The 19,359-nt window shown below is 35.8% G+C and overlaps 1 protein-coding gene across 19 annotated transcripts in view; it reads right to left on the reverse strand.

The window, feature by feature from the left end:
- SOX6 (SRY-box transcription factor 6) overlaps window positions 1–19,359 on the reverse strand; it is a 627,969-nt gene that overhangs the window by 119,033 nt on the left and 489,577 nt on the right. For 17 of the 19 annotated variants that reach the window (XM_082476530.1, XM_082476545.1, XM_082476542.1 and 14 more), the window contains 2 exons: window positions 3,856–3,935; window positions 2,238–2,360 (listed from right to left, as the gene is read on the reverse strand). In XM_082476530.1, coding sequence (XP_082332656.1) covers window positions 2,238–2,360; window positions 3,856–3,935 — 203 coding nt within the window. The remainder of the gene's footprint in view (window positions 1–2,237; window positions 2,361–3,855; window positions 3,936–19,359) is intronic. The other 2 variants (XM_082476536.1, XM_082476537.1) reach the window with 1 other exon arrangement.

The following is a 19,359-nucleotide window of genomic DNA, read 5'->3' on the forward strand; positions in this document are numbered from 1 at the left end:
AGTATCCACAATTTATCATGATCCTGAGTGTTGACAGAGCTTGTGACATTTAGCTTGTCAAAGGAATGGAGAAAACCCTAGCTAGAAAAGAAAGTAGACTTTAAAATCAATAAAGCAAGATATTATTAAATTTTCTCTCTACTTTTGCTCAAGATTTAAAATGTTAGTGTCTATAGCAGGTTAGATACGGGTGTCCACTGTGCAGTTCATGGAAGTCCCAATAAACATGCTATACTCATACCAGGATAGTTTGAGAAACCTGCCTTTCAAACCAGGTCAATCTTTTCTAAGCAAAGGTTTCCTGACATGCAAGGAAAGGTACAAAAAGTGGAAGCAAGAGAACAGAGCAAGAATTAAAAAAACGAAAAAAAACAGGAAACTCTCAAACCACCCCAAACTTAAACTGCAAAGCTATGAGGGCCCCCTGCCTTACCAGATTCTGTATTTAGTCTCATTAAAGTGGCAGGCATGTGGCATATGTTGTGCTCCTAGATCAGCATTGCTACAGCACTACACAGGTCTGGTACTCACATATATGACATCATGGTTTCCAGAAACCCAACAGAAGCCAGATTTGACGGCATCAGGGGTCTGTGATGGTGGGGGGAAGAGAAGTCAACCTAAGTGAAAATTAGTAAAAGAAGACACTGGGTAGAAAACTGGCTAAGGGAAGGTTGATGGGATAGAACTCAACATCTCAAGAGAAAATAAAAGTGAAGAGGAGAGGAAGTTTGGAATTTGAGCCAAGGCCACTTGCTTTTACATTCTTTCAAGCACTTAAAAGTTTAACAAACTATCTGTCCTGAGTAGGTAAGCTTGCTAACTGTCATCACACAGAAAGGCTTGTTCTTAACGTCCAGTTATCTCGCTGCTTGGCAATCCTAAGCACAGTAGATTTTCAGAACGTCCAGAAATATGGCACCTTCTCTACAGCCAAAAGAAAGCCTTAGAAAAGAAATCCCTCTGGCTATATAGAAGACAGCAGATATTCTAACAGTATATGCCTTGTCATGTCTGGGTGGAAACCCCCTATATACTTCTTATAATCAAAGGGAAAGGAAAAGGTAGAAGGCAAGCAACAAGGTCTGAACTCTTCCTTAGGCTCCTTCCAAGGTGTCCCTTGACCTTGTCCTCTTCTTTCTTCTTAGAAGTGAGCTTTCTCTATCATTTTCCAAAAATGCAGATTCAAAAGCAACAGAGAAGATAATGTCAAAGGGACACTTTATTGATCACATAGTAGTTGATATGTATAGACTGGCAGAGCCAATAGGAGCTGAATATACAACTTTGCCAGACGTAATTGTTTTCTTCTTTTTAAACTGGGTTTACCATCCTAGGTTAGAACGTAAATGTAGTATTAGATCCAACCCAGAAAGTTAAAGTGTATTTCAGTGTGAGATAACCTGTCTCCTTTTTTTGTGATTCAACAGATAGCTAGCAACCCTCCAGCATCTGATAGTCCCCAAGAGGTACTCCAACGATACAAGAGAGGAATTAAGCATGATAATGGAGAGAGGAGGACTGGGTCCCTATAGGAGAAAGGGGTTTGGTTTTCAAAAGAGCCATATGAGCCATCTTCTCCCATGTAGTAAGAATATCCCACAAAAACAACAAAGAGCTTTATTGAAAGTTAAATATGAAGGGGCTACTATAGTAGTTTATGGGGCAAAAAGCAACCAGTCAGGCCCAGGCACCCAACCTCACTTCAGCCAGAGAAAACTGAATTTGAAAACCTGGATTTGGTAGAGTTAGAAATCCTGGATAATAACTCTGACTCCAAGAGTATTTCGTAGCCTTGGTTAAATAACTTGACCTCTCTGAACCTCCATTGTTTTGTCTGTGAAAGCAGAATTATGTTTTATCAACTCTATAGGGTTGTTACACGGTCAAATGAGTTTTTTTTCTCTTAATGTTTAAGTGTTTTTTAACTACTATGCAGCATTATACAAAAAAAAAAAAAGGAAGGGAAATAAAGATGGTTTTGAAAGCACTCATAATGTAAAGAATTTGCCTAAATATATAGCAATAAACAATCTATTTCAGAGGCATTTGTTTGGGGTTTGCCTTTTTCTCTGAAAGAAAAAAGAGCAAAAATGAGCCTCCTTAGGAATGAGAAAAAGGGAAAGATTATGTTTTAGTGTTTAGGTTGAGTGTTTGACACTTTTTTTAAAAAGCCTAGAATATGACTGAACAATCCAGTCCCCCACCCAATGAAGCACCAATGGAAGTATTCATACCTCAATCTGTTTGTGGTTGTAAGAGTGGCCACCACCATGTTCAAAGGTGTCCAAACTCCTGCCAAAACGGTCACTTAGGCCCTTTAGCCTTGGGTTAATTTGTGGGTGGGAGACATGACCTTTCTGTTTAGTAGCATATTCAGAAAAAAAAAAAAAAAAGACAAAACATACTGTCAGAACTCATGAAACAGAACACATATTTCTAAACCCAGGGTATTGACCACACCAAAGAATAGAAAGTAGGTTTAGGACCCAGATACTCTCTTTCACAGAAACTTGATTATAGGATCAAACAAGGTACTGGTTTCTTATTTTTGCCTCTGACTCAAGAAGACACTCAATAGCATAGCTATGGAAAAAGGAGAAATAGATTAGACTGATTATGAGTGAGGTTTCTTTTTATATTTTTACCAACTGCAGTAAGTTCCCCTGTCAGCAGTAGAGAAGGTGAGGGCTTAGAAGAGAGGTAGGGTTGCTGCTTTCATTAGGCAAAATATCTAGCTCTGCTAGGCAGTCCATAATGGATAACATCTTCAAGACTTTCTGGATGAGGCTTATGACAAAAACTTCTCAAAGTACTGCAAAAATTCTTTATTTGTAGACCCAGTTGAAGATGCTCAAAATGATACTTTTTCACGGTAAAATATCTGTACATTTTTTATGTTCAAGTCATATGAGTAATAGCAAAGAAGAAACAAAAATGCCTAGTTAGATGCTATTCCCTAGACTATTTAAGAAAATTCAAAAAAAAAATCACAGTAAATTATAAGAATAAAAAACTATCTTTATCCACTGTACTGAAATTCAAGTTACCATACATTTTCTAAATGCTCAAATACTGAAGGTTTAACCATTATTTTAATGATATTACTTTTTGTTTTTGTTAAAATATACACTCATATTTAAAGTCAACTTCCCATTAAGATGGCAGTGCTAGAAGGGTATAAAGATTACTTAGTCCTATTGTTAACCCCCCGCACCATTTTACTATGAAGAAGAGAAGGTGCAAGTGATATTTTAATTTAGCTTCCAAAACACTTTCTCTCCAATTTTAGTTTCATAGGTAAAGAACACGAACCCAGAATTTGGTCAGACACCATGCCCAGACTTCTGACCTGGCATGAGGATGAGCATGAGGATACATATACTCAGGAGCGAAGTGTTTACATTTTCCAAATAGTTAAAGTAATTTGGTGATAACAACCCCCTATTCTATGAGCTGCAAGAAGGAAAATATCCAACGTTGTTTTCTGTTTTGATGCTTATGTGTAAAAGCTAATTGGACATGAATGGAGACGTGGATGAAGAATTGATAAGGAAAAAGCTTACATACCCAATAACAACCATAACAACCAGCTATAAAAAATTGTAAAACCATTAACTTACCTGATAGAGGACATACAGTACTAAGTCATAATGTCATTTTTTCCTTTAAAAATATTGACACTGACAGTCTTCTCTTCTATTTGCAATATGGTAAGTACATAAGGTGTTAATCCTTCTAGGCTATGCTTAAAAAATTATTTAACATCCAGGCCATTATTTAGCATACAGCTGGTTAGCAGTTTTCCACTAAAGTACTGGCTCGTATCCCACATTTTTTTCTTCTGGCACTTACCTGGAGCTGTAAAGGGCTGAGTCCAGAAGCAGCAGCAGCTGCCATTGTTGATGGAATGAACTGTACGGGGTAGTTATCACCTGTCGGAAAGAACAATGCATACAGGTTTAGACAATGCACAGGGCATCACAGCAGACAAGTACAAACATGGTCCTTGGATTGCCGGAGCTTTACAGCATTGCTCTAAGCCCAAACATCTGCAGAAACAAAAGGCTTAGTTGGGCACAGACTTGCAGTGCTGCCTTGGAACTTTTTGTTAACAGATAGCTGGTAGGCAAACTGGCAAAACATGAATGTGATGTTAAAAAAATTAAATGTGCAATTCAAGCATGTTCACTCCATTACAAATCTTGTAATACATCATTTTTTTAAGAGTAAAAAAAATATCTTAAAGCCAGGCTGACATTCAGTTCACTGAGAAAGCATTAAGGCTTTTACATTAAAACAACAAAACGTTTTGCCTTGGTAGGCAAGGCAGGGTATTACAGTCCAAAAAAGATTAAGAATTATTGACTGTCCATAACCCTAACGTTTATTTTATAAAAAATAGAGGAAAAAAATTCAATGTAACCTCTTTAATTTGATAGGGTTAAGAGAGAAGCTAATCTTATCTGCCAACATTCTATGAAATGCCTGGTATCCCAAAGAGAGTGGAAACTATGTTTTTCTGCACTAACTTCCGGTGGAACCTAGTACAGAATCATGCACACACACCAGGCACTCATCACTTATTCTTTGATGATGAGTTGATTAAATAAACACACATTTTACATGTGATATCTGCATTAAAAGTCTGGTCGAGATTGAGCATGGTTTAGCAGAGATCAATGCTACATCTTAATGTGTTTCTGGCTCCAGACCACGCCTAAACAGGGGGGCTGAAGTACCTTCTGTGACCTAAGAACATAGGCTGTATGAAGTGAACAACCTGAAGAACCAAGAGAAAGTGATGAGGAATGTATTGTGATAGTGGTAACTGAAATCAAAATTAATACTTATGGATAAATTACACAATATCAGTGATTTAATGGAGTATCACTTTGACTTCAGCTACTTACTTAAAGTCAGTGTTACGTACTACCTCTAAGCTATATTTTAATAGGCTGTTCCTCCACACATTTTTGACATTTACAATAATCATGCTGTTTTGCATGAACTTTTCCACACTAAAAGCTGAATATAATGATGAAAAGTATAGAAAGAATCACAGTAATAAAGGTAGTCAACTAGAAAGCAATAAAACCTCTTTTTTTCTGCATGGACACTAATACCTGGAGCCTTCCTGGTGCCCCTGGTTCCTTGGAACTCATCCTGTTTGCCACATGAAGTTCCACTCAGCTGGCCCAATGTAAATGTTAAGTTGCTTTCACTTTTAACAAATTGTTAGCTTCTAATCTACACAGTCTCTTTGCATCATATCCATAATACCTCATCAGACCATTGAGCACAGTGTGCGCTTGTACACAGTCCAGTAACAATTGGCTTCTGATTGCATATGGAGCGCTGCTACAATGCATTCACTAACACTATATTGTGCTAGTCTCCTATGGAGTAATGTTCAAAATATCTGATCTTGTTTTTTCCCTTCCATGAGGTTGATTTTGGTTTGCCGTGCTACATGAGCACTGCAAAAAAAAAAGATAACTAGGCCAAATTATTTTTTATGGTAAATGACTGCCGCTTTATGCTTAAATAATTCTACTGATCCTCTTGCTATTTAAACTAAATTATCTGAAGAAAGAATATCCTAATCTAAGTCAAATAGTATTTCTTTGGTTGACATCTTATCAGGTTAAAAAAATCACAAAATGATGTTGAATTAATGATGCTTCAAAAATAGAGGAAAAAAATCACCATTCCAACCATCAACATGGGCTGCCTCTCAGAACATTTTAGAGCTGTTCTTTCTTTAAATATCATGCATTATTCATACTAACTCTAAACCATAACCCCCCTCCCTGTAAGTTTAATACCAGTTGCTTTATTTGTACTAAAACATTTTTCATGTCAAACATATTTAAAAAAATCAAACTCTAAAAGAATTCCCTGGGGCACTCCTTTTTTCATAGCTGTCATGCTTCTATGCTATGAAATAGCTGATTTTTTTAAATATAGTTTTTGGCTTGCCAGTTAATTTATTACCATCTCTACCACACCCTGTAGTACTCTCCAGCTCACCTGCTGGCTACAAACAGCTTTCTTTCCACTGCTGACAAGCATATTTTTTAAATGTTTTTAACCTTTCTGCTGGTTTGAATCTGTATATCTGAATATAATCTTTGGAAAGCTATGTCTCCAGAACATATTGTATCAATACCAAAAGTAAAAATGAATACATTAGAGCAACTGAGTATATCACAGGGAATGATCAGAAGAGAGAGAAAAAGGAAAAGGCCAGAGAGGGAGAAGGTAAGGGTGAAGAAGAGGGGGGTTAAAAGTAGAAGAGAAGATTTAAGAAGGAGAGGGATTTAGAGTACTGTGAAGTTTAATTCTTTTAAAAAGTTACAAGCTTCCCACCCACCCCTCGCCTTTAATTGTCTCTGTGTAAGAGTCGATCAAGAAAAAGTTCTTAGTGGCTGACTTGGCAAGGAATCAGTCAACATGTTGTAGCAATTTTTTTCAAATTTGTCTCTGGATTTGAAATGCTTGCGTGAGGACCCATTCTCTTTAAATCTGTACAAAAGAAGATGAAACCTGTTGAAACAGGTTGGTTTTAGGCACTACCGTAATCTGGCCCTTGCTACCTCTAGTATAAGTAGACAACCTCCTAATGCCAATTTGGGAAATAATGCCCATTACATAAATCCATCTTTCCAGGCTTCTAGGTTTTCCAACTGATTATTTTTATCTGAAGCTTACAGAGCAAATATGAAACAGGAGTTACAGCCTATAGGACATTTGCCTGACATTAGTTTCACTTCCCACAATAACCAACATTGCTTTGGGATCAAAGCAGCTCCACAGCAAGAGTCCCTGAATGACAGGAAGTATATTTTCTAATTTTCAGGGAAACCGAAAGGAAGCCGAAACTTATTAAGACTTAAACACAGGAAAAGGAGGAGCTTGTATCATGAACCTAGGACCCATTAGACTCAGGCTACCTCATGCAAGAAGACTCCTAGTTTGTGTAATTTGGATATAAACTTCACTTTTATTAAAAAGTCAAAAATCCCATGGGTAAAATTCTGTCCATTTACTTTGATTCCTCAGAAAGACAAGGGACTGGGATGGTTGCAGTCTTCTGAGATACTAACTTCAGATATTAACCTATTTAGAGAGTTTGGGAGGAGTAGAGAAGAAAAATACGTTAAACTAGGAGACAGGACTCAAAGATTCTTCAGTTACTGGCTCAAAGTCTCATACCTTATTTTCCACCCTCCAAAACAGAAGAAAGATATATTACACACCCCTCATCTCACAGATTATTGTCTGGTGGTATCACAGGATGATGGTAAGTTATTTGAGTTGCCAAATAACACATAGATAGACCCCACTTTTATGAGCTATCGTCATTTTTGCTACAATATGGAAATATTTCAATCACAGCCACCAATATAGACTTGGACATGCCACATTGCATCTTGCCTGGATGCATGTATTCAGAATAGCAAAATATTATAACTTCTCTATATTCTGAGGGAATGCCATAATCAATCTGAATTTATCTTTGTGAGACAGCACACTGCAGCAAAAGTTAGTAGGCAATGAGTGACACATTTAGAATCTTAAAAAGAAAACAAAATCTTTAATTTGTTCTGAGAACAATTGGAGAAAAAAATTCCCATGGATCATAGTATATATTGCTGAGATCACCATGCTCTTATTTCTCCTGCTAAATTTCTCCTCTATTCATCAAAGAATAGACCAATGATGAGAAGAGTCTTGATCTCAACACTTTTTCCAAGAGCATCTGCATTGTTTTTCATACCTTTAAAGAAGCTAAGAATCAAGGATCAATCTTAATTTCTTTACTTATTTCATAGATGCATCCAAACTCTTTGGCTAATCATATGAAAATCATGGGATTTGTCACAATAGCAATTAAATAAGTGAGTATGGACAAAATTATATAAATGTATCCCCATTATAAGAAATTAACTTAAAATAACAACTTAAAGTTCATGACAAAATAACTCACCAATGATATAGCCTCCATGTATGAAGAAGGGCACAGTTAAAATAATCTCAATCACCATAAAACTAGGTTAGTTTATACAGGTGAACATATATAGTTCCTTCTTGGACCTCACCACTCTTATTTAAAAAGGAGAGTACTAACCTGAAGAACCTCAGAAATGCTTTGATTTCAAGTAGATGGATTTAATTAATAAAGTATTCCAGCAATAGTCGTACATGCCTCTGTTTTAAATAGTCAAGAAGAGCTAGAAATGGCTAGCTTCACAAGATGTCATCTGGATCATCCCATACATATAAATCACATTTTTTATACACAGACACTCACAAAAGCTAGATTTTTCTTCATATCTTACACACTTAGATCATGCCTGCAAGAGTATAAAATGTCAAATATTCAGAATTTCAGTCTGAATTCTACCTCCACTAATTTCTAGATGTGAAAGTTTGGAAAGTTAATTTACTTCTTTGACTTTTAGTTTCTTTTTTTCTTTTAACAAAATATAGATAATGCCACTTATATCTTAGGGTTGTTATAAAAATTAAATGAAAATATATATGTATATTCATATACATGTATACATATATATTTATATATATAGATGTCAGCAAATAAATGGTGCTCAATAAATGCTAACTGAAACAAAGGAATTAAAAAGAAGTATTAGGCAGCAACTGTACATCAGCAAATTAGACAATCTAGAAGAAATGGACAAATTCCTTGAAATATACAAATTACCTAAACTGTCTCAAGGAGAAATAGATTATATAAACAAACCCATAACAAGTAAAGAGATTGAATCAGTAATCAAAAACCTCCCAATAAAGAAAATTCCTGGACTGAATTTTTGGCTTCACCAATAAAGTCTACTGAACATTTAATAAAAATTACCACTAATCCTTACAAAATCTTCAAAAATATTGAAGAGGAAACACTTCCTAACTCTGAGGTAATGAGGCCAATGTAACCTTGATAACAAAGCCAGATAAAAACATCACAGGAAAAGAAAATTATAGACCAATATTCTGTATGAATATTAAAATCCTCAACAAAATATTAGCATATTGAATCCAACAGCATATCAAAAGGATTATTCACCATGACAAAGTAGGATTTATCCCAGGAATGCAAGGGTGGTTCAACATTAAAAATAAAAAATCAATGCAATACATAACATTAATAGAACAATGGTGGAAAACCCCACATGATCATCTCAATTGATGCAGAAAAGGCATTTGCCAAAATCCAACATCTTTTCATGATAAAAATTCTCAGAAAAAACTAGGAATAGAGGGAAAGTTCATCAAAATGATAAAGGGTATTTATGAAAAACCCACAGCTAACATCATACTCAGTGGTAAAAGACTGAAAGCTTTTCTACTAAGATCGGGGACAATTATACCCACTTTCACTGTTGTTATACAACACTGTCCTAGAAGTTCTAGTTAGTACAAGAAAGAAAGAAAGAAAGAAAGAAAGAAAGAAAGAAAGAAAGAAAGAAAGAAAGAAAGAAAGAAAGAAAGAAAGAAAGAAGAGAGAGAGAGGGAGGAAGGGAGGGAAGGAGGGAGGGAGGGGGTAAGGAAGGAAGGGAGGAAGGGAGAAAGAAAGAGCAAACAAAATTGGTAAAAATAGGTAAAACTATATCTATTTGCATATGAAGTGGTCCTATATGTAGAAAATTCCAAAGAATTCATAAGAAAGCTACAAGAGCTAATAAATAAATTCAGCAGTTTCAGGGTATAAGATTAACACACAAAAATCAACTGTGTTTCTATATACCAGCAATGAACAATCCAAAAGGAAATTAAGAAAGCAATTCTATTTACAATAGCATCTAAAAGAATCAAATACTCAGCAATAAACTTAAGAGGCAAAGACTTGTACACTGAAAAACTATAAGACATTTCTGAAAGAAATTTTTAAAGATCTAAATAAATAGAAAGGCATCCATGTTCATAGACAGGAAGACTTAACATTGTTAAGATCAACAAAGCAATCTACAGACTCAGTGAAATCTCTACCAAAATTCCAACAATCTTTTTTTACAGAAATGGAAAAGCCAATCCTCAAATTTATATGGAATTGCATGGGGCCCCAGTAGCCCAAACAATTTTGAAAAAGACAAAGTTGGAAGACTCATACTTTCTGATTTCAAAATTTACTACAAAGCTAGAGTAATTAAAACAGTATGATACTGGCATAAGAACAGATATATAGACTAATGAAACAGAATAGAGAGCCCAGAAATAAACCCTTACATATAGTTAATTGATTTTTTACAAGGGTACCAAGGCCATTCATTGGGGAAAAGACATCTTTTCAACAAATGGTGCTGGAAAAACTGATATCCACATGCAAAAGAATGAAGTTGGACCCCTAATTTATACCATATATAAAAATTAACTGGAATGGATCAAAGACCTAAATTTAAGTACTAAAACTATAAAACTCTTAGAAGAAAACATAGGAGTAAATCTTTGGATTTGGCAATGATTTCATGGATATGACAGCAAAAGCACAGGCAACAAAAGAAAAAATAGATAAATCAGACTTCATCAAAATTAAACTATTTTGTGCATCAAAGTATACTATCGAGTAAGTGAAAAGACGACCTACAAAATGAGAAAAAAAACTTGCAAATCATAAATTTGATACAGGATTAATATCTAGAATATATAAGAACTCCTGAAACTCAGTAAAGATAAAACAAACAACCCAATTCAAAAATAGGCAATGTACTTCGATATTTCCAAGGAAGATATACAAATTTCCAATAGGCACATGAAAAGATGCTCAAAATCATCAGGGAAATGAAAAACAAAACCACAATGAGATACCACTTCGCATCTACTAGGATGGCTATAATTTTTTTTTAATGGAAAATAACAAGTATTGGTTAAGATATAAAGAAATTGGAACACTCTTGCATTACTGGTGGGAATGTAAAAGGTGCAGCCCCTATGGAAATCAGTTTGATGGTATCTCAAAGGGCTAAACATAGAACTACCATATGATACAACAATTCCATTCTTACGTGTATATCCAAAAGAACTGCAAGCAGGGACACAAACAGGTATTTGTATACCAATGTTCACAGCAGCATTATTCACAATAGCCAAAATGTGGAAACAACAGAAATATCCATCAACAGATGAATGGATAAACAAACAAATATATAGACGTAGACATATATATACAATTTTATGGCTGGATATTATTCAGCCATAAAAAAGAATGGACTTTTGATATATACTACAATATGGATGGACCTTGAAAACATTATGCTTAATGAAATAAGCCAGATGCAGAGGGACAAACATTGTATGATTCCATTTATATGAAGTACCTAGAGTAGGCAAATTCATATAGAAAGATACTAAAATAGAGGTTACTAGGGATTCGGGGTAGGAGGATGGGAGAGTTATTGTTTAATGGCCACAGAGTTTTTGTTGGAGATGACCGAAAGTTTGGGGTATAGATAATGGTAATGGTTACAAAAAACTGCAAATGTATTAATATCACTGAGTTGTACATTGAAAAATGGTTAAAATAATAAATATTATTTTATGTATATTTTACCACAATTTTTTTCTTAAAGAAACAGCAGGTATACTAGTAAAATTGCTTTTGGTCATCAGGCAGAGAGACAATATATCTCAGTCAAAAGCTCAGTTTTTGGACCACATTTCTAATGGATAAGAATGCAGTTTAATGTAGTTAAATTTACTTAGTTTCACGGTCAGACTTTATCCCCAAACATAGTGTTTTAGAATTTTCAAAGAACTTTCATACATTTTAACAAATTTAATCTTCACACCCATACTGAGCAGTGGACAACTCATGGCATATTTTTTTAGATGACAAAAATGTGAGGCTCAACAAGGTTAGTGATATGTTCAAGTAAGAATTAAATAAAATAATGTAAAATATTTAACACAGTGTTTGGCACAAAGTAATTATTCAATAAACTTTAGCTGTTATCATATTATAACTAGTAAGTAAGTGTAGGAGTCATAAGCAGGCAGACATCCTACTCCTAGATCTCCTGGGAAACTTTAAGGGTGCTGCTCCAGCAGCAATCATTTTAAAAATCCCAACTACACGAAGTCCATGGGGTCAGCTGCATCATCCTTGGCACACAAAGGATGCTATCCAGTGTTTTTATTTTACAGTCAATTCAATCACTCTGATATACACATTGGCAGCTATGAAAGAGGTTTAATCTTTTAGTTTTCTCAGTCATAGGTACTCAATTGTATTCATCTTACCCTGGATTGCTATATCTCTCAGCATCATGATGTGAAAGAGCAAAGCAACCAAACTTCTGTGGTTTATGTTCTGGGCCCTGATAAGTTCCTTTTTAGAAAGATGCCTCTAATTAGAGAACCAGTTTTTTTTAAAAAAAGGTGGGGTTTAATTAGGGATTACAACTCAATGAAAGAATTTCAGCAGAGATTATTTTGATAGATGTTCCCCTGAAACTGTACAATCCCCGTCGGCAACATGCCTCCTCAGCAACTCACCAGGGTGGGAGAGCTTGCTTGGCGTTCACTACCCATGGGGGCCCTGAAATGTCCAGAATAATGGGTCAAATTATCTGAAGAGGAGAAGGTTGATAGCCCTAAATATATTTGTTTAGAATATACTAATATGGCTTCAGAAACAGTCAACTTTAACAGTAAACATCAGCCCAAGGTGGTCCTTGCTTTCTGGAAATCAAGACAATTACTCAATCAGTTGAAGGCACAAACACTATGGAATTGTTTCAGGTTATGGGAAGGTGAAAAAAGAGAGCCATTTATTTTGTAATTCATTAAAAATCAATGTAGCACTTATTCTCCTTCTTGCTTAGGGGATCAAACTATAAAGTTACACCACCATTTCAAGGCTTTTATATGTGACAATGCTACTCCCCTAAAAATTTAGTCATTGTCTCACAAGTGAAATTATAGCTATAGCTCAGTTTGGGGCAAAAAAGTTTTCCTTGTCCAGACTCCAGTCAAAGAGTATTCTCCTTTCCCAGTTTGTGTGAATGACAAGAACACTGCATAGACTAAGTCTCCTAAGTATGTAATGTCTCTCCCAGTAGCATATGAACATATAATTTTAATCCTTTTAAAGTATAATTTTTATATACAATAAAACCTGAATTAGCCAAAGTATTTAAGAATTTAGAGTTCTGGTTAATTCAGTTCTCTGACATAACTTAGGGGTCACCGGATAATAACTTTTTTTACCAGGCTTGCTTGTGATTAAAAATCATCGTACATGTCCAAATCCACTGTCCTGCCCTAAACAACAGGTTTTAGCCAACATAATCAAATCCAGCTTTGCTACCCCCAAGACACTACTCTATGCTGCACAGACGCTGTTCAGCGGGGGTAACTCACTACTGCACAATATTGCCTCAATGTCTAGATTCTCCTTACTTACATACTGCAATCTCATTGATACTATGTGAGAAGACTTTTTATAAAATGGTACAAATTCATTGACTATATAACAATATCTTTCCCCATAAAAAACAGTATTATTCCACCAGACCAAACAAATGAAGAGGAAATAGGCAGTCGACCTGAAAAAGAATTCAAAGTAATGAAAGTAAAGATGATCCAAAATCTTGGAAATAGAATGGAGAAAATACAAGAAACATTTAACAAAGAACTAGAAGAACTAAAGAGAAAACAAACAATGATGAACAGCACAATAAACGAAATTAAAAATTCTCTAGAAGGAGTCAATAGCAGAATAGCAGGCAGAAGAACGGATAAGTGACCTGGAAGATAATATAGTGGAAATAACTACCACAGAGTAGAATAAAGAAAAAAAAATGAAAAGAATTGAGGACAGTCTCAGAGACCTCTGGGACAACATTAAGTGCACCAACATTTGAATTATAGGGGTCCCTGAAGAAGAGAAAAAAAAAGGGACTGAGAAAATATTTCAAGACATAGTTGAAAATGTCCCTAATATGGGAAACGAAATAGTCAATCAAGTCCAGGGAAGCGCAGAGAGTCCCATACAGGATAAATCCAAGGAGAAACACACCAAGACACATATTAATCAAACTATCAAAAATTAAATACAAAGAAAAAATATTAAAAGCAGCAAGGGAAAAGCAACAAATAACATACAAGGGAATCCCCATAAGGTTACCAGCTGATCTTTCAGCAGAAACTCTGCAAACCAGAAGGGAGTGGCAGGACATATTTAAAGTGATGAAAGGGAAAAACCTACAACCAAGATTACTCTACCCAGCAAGGATCTCATTCAGGTTCAACTCAACAGAGAAATTAAAACCTTTACAGACAAGCAAAACCTAAGAGAATTCAGCACCACGAAACCAGCTTCACAACACATGCTAAAGGAACTTCCCTAGGCAGGAAACACAAGAGAAGGAAAAGACCTACAATAACAAACCCAAAACAATTAAGAAAATGGTAATAGGAACATACATACACATCAATAACTACCTTAAATGTAAATGGATTACATGCTCCAACCAAAGGACACAGACTGGCTGAATAGATACAAAAACAAGACCTGTATATATGCTGTCTACAAGAGACCCACTTCAGACCTAGAAACACATACAGACTGAAAGTGAGGGGGTGGAAAAAGATATTCCATGCAAATGGAAATCAAAAGAGAGCTGGAGTAGCAATTCTCATATCAGACAAAATAGACTTTAAAATAAAGACTATTACAAGAGACAAAGAAGGACACTACATAATGATCAAGGGATCGATCCAAGAACAAGATATAACAGTTGTAAATATTTATGCACCCAACATAGGAGCACCTCAGTACATAAGGAAAATGCTAAAAGCCATAAAAGGGGAAATCGACAGTAACACAATCATAGTAGGGGATTTTAACACCCCACTTTCACCAATGGACAGATCATCCAAAATGAAAATAAATAAGGAAACACAAGCTTTAAAGGACACATTAAACAAGATGGACTTAATTGATATTTACAGGACATTCCATCCAAAAACAACGGAATACACTTTCTTCTCAAGTGCTCATGGAACATTCTCCAGGATAGATCATATCTTGGGTCACAAATCAAGCCTCAGTAAATTTAAGAAAACTGAAATCATATTAAGTATCTTTTCCAACCACAGTACTATGAGACTAGATATCAATTACAGGAAAAAAACTGTAAAACATACAAACACATGGAGGCTAAACAATACATTACTTAATAACCAAGAGATCAATGAAGAAATCAAAGATGAAATCAAAAAATACCTAGAAACAAATGACAATGAAAACACGATGACCCAGGGCTTCCCTTGTGGCACAGTGGTTGAGAATCTGCCTGCTAATGCAGGGGACACGGGTTCGAGCCCTGGTCTGGGAAGATCCCACATGCTGCAGAGCAACTGGGCCCGTGAGCCACAACTGCTGAGCCTGCGTGTCTGGAGCCTGTGCCCCGCAATGGGAGGGGCCGCGATAGTGAGAGGCCCATGCACTGCGATGAAGAGTGGCCCCTGCACCACGATGAAGAGTGGCCCCCACTTGCCGCAACTAGAGAAAGCCCTCGCACGAAACGAAGACCCAACACAGCCAAAAATAAAATAAATAAATAAAGTAGCTATTAAAAAAAAAACACGATGACCCAAAACCTATGGGATGCAGCAAAACCAGTTCTAAGAGGGAAGTTTATAGCAATACAATCCTACCTCAAGAAACGAGAAACATCTCAAATAAACAACCTAACCTTACACCTAAAGCAATTAGAGAAAGAAGAACAAGAAAACCCCGAAGTTGGCAGAAGGAAAAAAATCATAAAGATCAGATCAGAAATAAATGAAAAAGAAATGAAGGAAACAATAGCAAAGATCAATAAAACTAAAAGCGGGTTCTTTGAGAAGATAAACAAAATTGATAAACCATTACCCAGACTCATCAAGAAAGAAAGGGAGAAGACTCAAAACAACAGAATTAGAAATGAAAAAGGAGAAGTAACAACCGACACTGCAGAAATACAAAGGATCATGAGAGATTACTACAAGCAACTATAAGCCAATAAAATGGACAACCTGGAAGAAATGGACAAATTCTTAGAAAAGCACAACATTCCAAGAGTGAAGCAGGAAGAAATAGAAAATATAAACAGACCCATCACAAGCACTGAAATTGAGACTGTGATTAAAAATCTTCCAACAAACAAAAGCCCAAGACCAGATGGCTTCACAGGCGAATTCTATCAAACATTTAGAGCAGAGCTAACACCTATCCTTCTCAAACTCTTCCATAATATAGCAGAGGGAGGAACACTCCCAAACTCATTCTACGAGGCCACCATCACCCTGATACCAAAACCAGACAAAGATATCACAAAAAAGGAAACTACAGGCCAATATCACTGATGAACATGGATGGAAAAATCCTCAACAAAATATTAGCAAACAGAATCTAACAGCACATTAAAAGGATCATACACCATGATCAAGTGGGGTTTATCCCAGGAATGCAAGGATTCTTCAATATACGCAAATCAATCAATGTGATAAACCATATTAACAAATTGAAGGAGAAAAACCGTACGATCATCTCAATAGATGCAGAAAAAGCTTTTGACAAAATTCAACATGCATTTATGATAAAAACTCTCCAGAAAGTAGGCATAGAGGGAACTTACCTCAACATAATAAAGGCCGTATATGACAAACCCACAGCCAACATCATTATCAATGGTGAAAAACTGAAACCAGTTCCACTAAGATCAGGAACAAGACAAGGTTGCCTACTCTCACCACTATTATTCAACATAGTCGTGGAAGTTTTAGCCCAGGCAATAAGAGAAGATAAAGAAATAAAAGGAATCCAAATCAGAAAAGAAGAAGTAAAACTGTCACTGTTTGCAGATGGCATGATACTATACATAGAGAATCCTGAAGATGCTACCAGAAAACTACTAGAGCTAAGCAATAATTTGGTAAAGTAGCAGGATACAAAATTAATGCTCAGAAATTTCTTGCAGTCCTATACACTAAGGATAAAAAACCTTTAAGAGAAATTAAGGAAACACTCCCATTTACCATTACAACAAAAAGAATAAAATACCTAGGAATAAACCTACCTAAGGAGACAAAAGACCTGTATGCAGAAAACTATAAGACACTGGTGAAAGAAATTAAAGATGATACAAACAGATGGAGAAATATACCATGTTCTTGGATTGGAAGAATCAACATTATGAAAATGACTATACACCCAAAACCATCTACAGATTCTATGCAATCCCTATCAAACTACCACTGGCATTTTTCACAGAACTAGAACAAAAAAATTCACAATTTGAATGGAAACACAAAAGACCCCGAATAGCCAAAGCAATCTTGAGAAAGAAAAACGGAGCTGGAGGGATCAGGCTCCCTGACTTCAGACTATACTACAAAGCTACAATAATCAAGGCAGTATGGTACTGGCACAAAATCAGAAATATAGATCAATGGAACAGGATAGAAAGCCCAGAGATAAACCCATGCACATATGGTAAGCTTACCTTTGATAAAGGAGGCAAGAGTACACAATGGAGAAAAGACAGCCTCTTCAAAAAGTGGTGCTGAGAAAACTGGACAGCTACATGTAAAAGAATGAAATTAGAACACTCCCTAACACTATACACAAAAATAAACTCAAAATGGATTAAAGACCTAAATGTAAGACCAGACACTATAAAACTCCTAGAGGAAAACATAGGCTGAATACTCTATGACATAAATCACAGCAAGATCCTTTTTGACCCACCTCCTAGAGTAATGGAAATAAAAACAAAAATAAACAAATGGGACCTAATGAAACTTAAAAGCTTTTGCACAGCAAAGGAAACCATAAACAAGACAAAAAGACAACCCTCAGAATGGGAGAAAGTATTTGCAAACGAAGCAACTGACAAAGGATTAATCTCCAAAATATACAAACAGCTCACGCAGCTCAATATCAAAAAGCAAATAACCCAATCCAAAAATGGGCAGAAGACCTAAACAGACATTCCTCCAAAGAAGATATACACATTGCCAACAAACACATGAAAGGATGCTCAACATCACTAATCATTAGAGAAATGTAAATCAAAACTACAACGAGGTATCACCTCACACCAGTCAGAATGGCCATGATCAAAAAATCTACAAACAATAAATGCTGGAGAGGGTGTGGAGAAAAGGGAACCCTCTTGCACTGTTGGTGAGAATGTAAATTGATACAGACACTATGCAGAACAAAATGGAAGTTCCTTAAAAAACTAAAAATAGAACTACCATACGACCCAGCAATCCCAGTACTGGACATATACCCTGACAAAACCATAATTCAAAAAGAGTCATGTACCACAATATTCACCGCAGCTCTATTTACAATAGCCAGGACATGGATGCAACCTAAGTGTCCCTCGACAGATGAATGCAGAAAAAAGATGTGTCACATATATACAATGGAATATTACTCAGCCTTTAAAAGAAACGAAATTGAGTTATTTGTAGTGAGGTGGATGGACCTAGAGACAGTCATACAGAGTGAAGTAAGTCAGAAAGAGAAAAACAAATACCGTATGCTAACACATATATATGGAATCTAAAAAAAAAAAAAAAAAAGGTTCTGAAGAACCTAGGGGCAGGACAGGAATAAAGACGTAGACGTAGAGAATGGACTTGAGGGCACAGGGAGGGGGAAGGGTAAGCTGGGATGAAGTGAGAGAGTGGCATGGAATTATATACACCACCAAATGTAAAACAGATAGCTAGTGGAAAGCAGCCGCATAGCCCAGGGAGATCAGCTCCGGGCTTTGTGACCACCTAGAGGGGTGGGATAGGGAGGTGGGAGGGAGACGCAAGAGGGAGGAGATATGGGGATATATGTATATGTATAGCTGATTCACTTTGTTATACATCAGAAACTGACATACCATTGTAAAGCAATTATACTGCAATAAAGATGTTAAAAAACAAAAAGAATAGTATTATTGTCTTAACAAAATTACATAACATGTCAATTATGTTGATATCTGTGTCTAGAAGAAAATAAGGCCCATAACCTGGTTTTGAAATGTGGAGAATTTTAAATTTAAAAACATGGAAATTAAATAGTTTCCACATACAGTTCATTTAAAAGGTTTCTAAAACTGGTGTAGGGATAACAATTCAGATTCAGGTTAAACCAGTAAACTTAGTTTACACCAACATTCCGAAGGAAGTCAAGGTGAAGAAAGTTCAAAACTACTTATAGAGATCAGAGAAGAAGTGAACCACTGCACTGACAGAGAGATATTGTCCAACAAAATATTATCCTGTCCTTAATATGGATACTAATTTCACAGAATATAAATTGCTCTAAAAATTCTGCTCTAGAAATAT

This window comes from Balaenoptera physalus (genome assembly GCF_965194825.1).
Source record: "Balaenoptera physalus genome assembly, chromosome: 10".
Lineage (NCBI taxonomy): Eukaryota > Metazoa > Chordata > Mammalia > Artiodactyla > Balaenopteridae > Balaenoptera > Balaenoptera physalus.